Source organism: Brassica oleracea, chromosome C2 (assembly GCF_000695525.1).
Source record: "Brassica oleracea var. oleracea cultivar TO1000 chromosome C2, BOL, whole genome shotgun sequence".
Classification (NCBI taxonomy): domain Eukaryota; kingdom Viridiplantae; phylum Streptophyta; class Magnoliopsida; order Brassicales; family Brassicaceae; genus Brassica; species Brassica oleracea.
Window position 1 is genome coordinate 14,127,617 of NC_027749.1, and position 6,509 is coordinate 14,134,125.

Below are 6,509 nucleotides of genomic sequence, written 5' to 3' on the forward strand. Positions count from 1 at the left end.
GGATTTATGCTTCCTTAATTTGGGTTTAGCTTTATTAATCAGTGATGTGTCTTTCATCTTTCTTTGGGTCATTTCTTTCTTCTTTTGTACCGGCAACTTGCATATGTGGAGGATATAACCGGAAAATATGAAGCTTAAATGTTAGTTTATTCATTTAGGGTTTAGTGATTAAAATTTAGAGTTTAGTATTTGGAAGGTGAGGTTGAGATTTGGGTTTAGTGACCCTATCATGTATCGTTCCATTTGACGATTAATAAAGATTGTTCTCTTTCACCATTATGTACTATACTATATTTTTTGTTCCATTCTATCTGGATTTAGGGTCTATACTTGAGTTTAGGATCTATATTTGGGTTTAGGGTTTAGTGATTAGTATTTAGGGTTTAGGGTTTAGTGATTAGTATTTAGGGTTTAGTAATTAGGGGGTTGAGTTTAGAGTTTAGTATGATATTTTCCATCTTTATATAGTATAATTTAATATCACAAAATATTATATATATTTTTCAGATTTTAATTTTATTTTAAAATTATAAATATATAATATAGTTTACATTTGAGTTTGAGTTTAGTGATCCATTTAGGGTTTAGTATTTAAAAGTTGGAGTTAGATTTAGGTTTATATTTGAGTTTATGTTTTATATTTAGATTTAGAGTTTAGTGATTAGGGTTTAAGGTCTAGTATTTACAGATTAGTTTTAGATTGAGAGAAGTTTTAGTATCTAGATTTAAGGATTGATGTATAATTAATACTCTATATTATTTTGGTGATATGAAGTAGAATTAATGAAATGTTTGTGGTTATTATGTATGTGATGTGGATGTATTATCTTTCTTTTCTTGGTAACAGTTTGCATTAATTATTGGCCACATTTGGATTTTGTCAACGTCATCTCTACATCTTTAAGCCACCAGCAACTTATATGAATCAAGGGTAAAATCGGTGGAAATGAAGTACAATTGTTAGATGATACATTATGTTAAAATCAATGTTCTGCACTTAATTTCTTTTTTAAATTGAGTCATTTCAGAGATTCACCCTAAATATTAATGGTTAAGCGTAGGAGTTGGTGCTCTTAGTTCGAACACTGATGAAAAAGAATGTTTTACGTCGCATCATTAGTATTAGCATGGTTTTGAGATAAGGAATGATTAGTACTTAATTCAAACTTTTCCTAGTTAATTAAAAATATAAAAGAATAATTCATTTTTTCTTTTTCTATCATAGGTTCAATCTTAAAAATTCTAATGTAAAAAATAATCAAGATAAATATAGCTGAACTTTTATTTAGTTGAAATTTTGAATGTAGAATATAATTTTTTTAGGAATGGAGTGAGTAGTTGAATAATTTAAGTGAGTGTAGAATATAGTTTTTTTTATTTCTGTAATCACATCGGACGATTATGGGTTAATAATGGAGAAACATATACTAGATTATAATCGTCCGATGTGATTACAAAAATAAAAGAAACTGTAGATTGATCAGTTCAAAAAAAAAACTGTAGATTGGAAATTATAATACAATTAGAGAAATAAAAATGGATGGAACAATGTTTTACTCTAGCTTTTCACCATCTGTGATGAAAAGTAAGGAAACCAGCTCCACTTAAAATAAGTAAATAAAAGTTCTCTTCTAATAGTTATATGGAGATGGTGTAGATAGTTGTTATATTCCTCAACTTCATTGTTTCATTTAAACTGTTTATCATTTAATTATATATATTCTATTGATTTCTCTAGCTGTGCCCATTTGCACCCCCAGTTTAAGAGCTGAGTTGAGTCACTCCATGAAATTAGTTTTCATACATTTCACTGTAAATATTTTTTTTTAAATCTAGTATATTTTTCTCCTCTATTAACCCAAAATCTTCCGGTGTGATGAAAACTCACAAGAGGGATAGTTTACAATATAAAAGAACAAAAATTAAGTCGGCAACCTCATAAGAAATTAGAGAAAACAATTTGTTTAAGATTCTCGAGGATGAAGAGTTCCAGACTTCCGTAGAGCCGGAACGTAGCAGACCAGCTAGCTGTAAGTGTTTGACCTTCTTATTTAATAACTGTCAGAACTATATAAAAACTCATTTTTATAATTCAAATTATGTTCATGTTCTCATTAAATCCAGTTTTCAACGGGAAGACAACTGTAGTCTTTGCCTTAACCATTTTATTTCGGCTGAGTTTGTGACAATTTAAAAATGCGTTGTGTGTCAAGGGGACAAATAAACAAAGTTTTCATTGCTTTAAGACTTGGTATCATATACTATAATAACTACATCTTACTTAACAATGATGATATACAGAAGAAAGTATGATTAACATTTTTGTTATGTTAAAAAACAATGTTAGTGTTCTGAAAACTAACAATATATGTCATTTAGGTGCTAGGCCACCACTCTTCTGCTTTATTTTTGTAACGAATGAACACAGCTATTTATTTTTGTTGTTCAGTTTATGAATTAAAAGACAGATAATAATCTAGGTTTAGATTTTGTGTGCATAAATACTCCATTTTCGAAATATAAATCTATGCTATTATAAAAATATTCATCATTAAATCAATTTGATTACAAAATTCATCCGCAGTAAAAGAGCATTCATTATTTATGTTTTATGGTAATAACTCCCAAGACATCTACAGTTTTGGTTTTCCTCTAACATTTTTGTAATGTGATCGTTTTAATTAGGGTTGAAAATCTAACCTAACACCTACATGTTCTACGGTGGTGATGGATTCTTATTTTCTCACGCAAGCAGTGGTGTAACTATTTTCAAAATTGTAATGTTTATTCCCCTAAATTTAGCGATAAATAACCCACTAAAATGGTCGAATAAGAATCTCACCATTCGCAATCCTCTTTAGGACCAAACATCTTAAAATGTAGAAATAGTTAGAACAATAAGATGTTAGTTGGTTTAAATTATTGCAATGACGACAAAGATTAATTAGCATCCAGAGTTTCTGACTATTACACGAAATAAATACTAAATTTATATGTAAGAGTTCAACCAAAATATATAAGAATTGTATAGGGGAAAAATATTATAAACTTATAGAGAAAAATATATCTTCTAATCAATCAGCTACCTCTACACACATATATATATATAAACGCAAATAAAAACCTATTTGAATCACCAAACGAAAGTTACGAAACTAAGTTGTATCACAACATAAAGATGCAACAAATATAAAAACATTCATTACCAAACATCAATCATAATCATTATTTCAGGTAACTGATGTCTGTGGAACTTCCGGTGTTTGACATCTCAAAGCCTCTAAACGAGTCATCGCTGACGTCGCTACAAGATGCTTGTAAGGAGTGGGGTTTCTTCTACGTGACAAACCATGGCATCTCCGGCGATATGTACCAGAAACTCCGACGATTCTCCGGTGGAATTTTCGGGCTCAGAGACGAGGATAAGATTAAGATGGGAGCATCTAATTATACTCCTCGTTTCATTGCATCTCCTTTCTTCGAGAGCCTCCGTGTCTCCGGTCCCGATTTCTATGCTTCGGCCAAGTCTTCCATCGATGCTTTTTCCGACCAACCTACCGATGAGGAGTTCAGGTATGTATATATATACATTACATATATAAAACCTGCAGATGCTTGTTGACATTTTCTTTGACAACCCTTAAAACGATGTCATTTAATGAGTTGAATTAAAAAGTCTTTCAATATTTTGAAAATTGTAGAAACCATGATCAAGCTGCCTTCTCAACCAATTTACATGCAATCTACCTTTTGTTTTGTTCATATTTTAGTACTCCCTCTATATCAAAATAAGTGGGTTTTAAGGTTTTTGCACACGGATTAAGAAATTACAAAATTTTATTCAATCTTTCTCGTTTGTATAAAAACAACATTAAAATACAAATAATTCAACCAATAAAAAATCATACTACAGAATACAAATAGTCAAAAACATAAAATTGTATTTACTTTTTACATACAAATTTGAAAACATCATTTAAAATGAAACAAAAAAATTCTCTTAAAATGATAAGGTGGGAATATCATTTTTAAGAAGTGGCCAACGGGCAGATTGTAATTTTTAGAGTTTATGTTAATGAGTTTACATTTATGTAGCTTAGTGTATACTAGAGATGTTCATGCAGTTTGTTTGTTTGTTTGTTTTTTGTTCATGCAGTTTGTTTTTCATCAAAACATCAATTCACGAATATCATTGAACGAAATGCACCACAGTAATTTTTTTTTCAATGACTAGGAAATTGTAATTTAGTAGGCAAACATCCGGTTAGGGCAGTGCCCAAACTACGAAATTAAATTAAAAGTAAATATATTCCAACAGAATTTGAACATGTAATCTCGAAAATCCTTATTTAGCAATTTAAGAGTTTTAACCATTATGTCAATTCGTTGTTGGTGCTGAATTGCATCAATTAATAAATAGTAGAACGATTTCGTGATAATAAGATTGTCAAACAAAAGACAAATCTGATTCCAAATGTATTGGTTACTCTTTATTTGATAAGTGCGCATTGCATATTTGAATTCTCTTTAATTAAGCATTTAATGCAAGCACTAATATATTCCTTTTGTCTTTGTATAATACTTGTACATAAAATACAAAAGGAGGTGAAAGTTGGATGTTGTGATGCTTTGATCTATCACAAAGTTAAAACTTCATTAGATCTCGACAACAAAACCAAATTTGTGTTTAATATGATTTGCATTTCCTAATCTTTTTTGTTATAATTATTTTATTTTTTAAAAAGCGAGTTGATGAAAGAATATGGAGAAAAGATGACGGAACTATGCGAGAAAATAATGAAAGCCATACTCTCTAGCTTCGGAGAGGATCTTCATCACAAATATTACAAGTCTGAGTTTGGAAACTGCCATGGCTACTTCAGGATCAACAACTACACAATCCCTTTAGAACAAGATCATCAAGAAGACGATGTTGACTTGTTAGAAGGGCTGGGAATGCACACTGACATGAGCTGCATCACTATCGTTGATCAAGACGACATTGGAGGTCTTCAAGTCAGAACCAGAGACGGGATTGGTCTCATGGATATTAACCCTAAAGACGAGGCTTTAGTCGTCAACGTCGGAGATTTATTACACGCTTGGACCAACGGACGGCTGAGATCGTCCCAACACAGGGTTGTGTTGAAACGGCATAGTTTCGTGGAAAACAGATTCTCCCTCGCTTTCTTCTGGTGTTTTGAGGATCAGAAAGTCGTCTTTGCCCCTGACGAAGTTGTTGGAGGTGGTGAACGTGGGAGGGTATTTCGGTCATTTAAATGTGGGGATTATTTGAGGTTCAGGGAGAGTAATGAGAAAGGGAAGTTCGAGAAGGTTGGGCACACGGTCGAAGACTTTGCACGAACTGAGGACAGTAATTAATTGTCTTTGTTTTGTTTTGTTGTAAAAGAATGGAGAATTCTGTGTATTTTATTAATGAATAATACATCCTTTTATATAAGGGTTACAAAAGAGTTTAAATAGAAATAAATAAATGGAAAAATTACAAATCATAAACCAACAAGAAATAAGAAAATTAGTAATATGGAAACCTTAAGTCGTTTGCCTCTCTCTTCTTAGTCGGCCGCCTCTCTCTCTTCTCTCTCTCTAGGGTTTCGGCCATATCCGATTATGGACCGGGTCGGTTATGGGCCATCCACTTAATAATTTATAACACTTCCCCTTGGATGCCATAACCATACATGATTATAATATGCTTAATGTTGCCTCATTAAAAACTTATCAGGAAAACCCAGTGGGACAAAAGCATGATGAAGGAAAAAGAGTACAACACTCCCCCTGATGTGAACCTCAGTGGACATTCTTTAGTCTACGCATATGATGCGTGAGCTTCCTGAACGTGCAGGTAGAAAATAAACAAATCGGCCAAGTTTATTATTGAACCGTAATTGGACCACTTCGACCTCTCCGGTATTTTCTCATGTCTTATGACATCGTGTGTGCAAGGTCTAGAAGTGAACCTTTGCTGTCGACTTGTATATACTTTTGTCGGACAGACTAAACATACTTATGGACAATATACTAAGTATGGTACCATGAATTTATAATCTCAGGTCGTAAACCTAAGATCCAGTGTATCTTCTATGCACGGATGTGTACCAATGTCTTTGTCCATTGATCTTTCTTTATTATCATCATCAGCCATATTCTATTCTAATTGATTCATGTTGAGTTATAGATCTCAACCACACAAGCCCACGAATACTCCCCTTGGCTATTATGATTGGTGACGATGATAAAGTGTGGACTATATCAACTTCTCCTTTTCACTACCATCAGCAATGTTTTAATCTGATCGATCCATGTTCGGGTCATAGACCTCGTCTATACATGTCCACAACTCGTCTCATGAGTGTCCAAGATCATGATGTGACCAATGATTATTGCTGCAACGAGTTTTTACAATCTTATCAAACTATGGCTCTGCGGCCAAATACACTTGTGGACTTCATACATGGCTATCGGTTTTTCTTGCATTCGGTAATGCC

At 32.5% G+C, this 6,509-nt stretch overlaps 1 protein-coding gene across 1 annotated transcript; it reads left to right on the plus strand.

Annotated features, from left to right (window-relative positions):
* The first annotated feature begins 3,156 nt into the window (after positions 1 to 3,156).
* Positions 3,157 to 5,382, plus strand: LOC106326327 (gibberellin 3-beta-dioxygenase 4). Its single transcript, XM_013764333.1, has 2 exons — positions 3,157 to 3,573; positions 4,746 to 5,382. Exons 1-2 carry the CDS (start codon positions 3,242 to 3,244, stop codon positions 5,380 to 5,382), a joined length of 969 nt encoding a protein of 322 aa, XP_013619787.1. The 5' UTR covers positions 3,157 to 3,241.
* Positions 5,383 to 6,509: the final 1,127 nt, after the last annotated feature.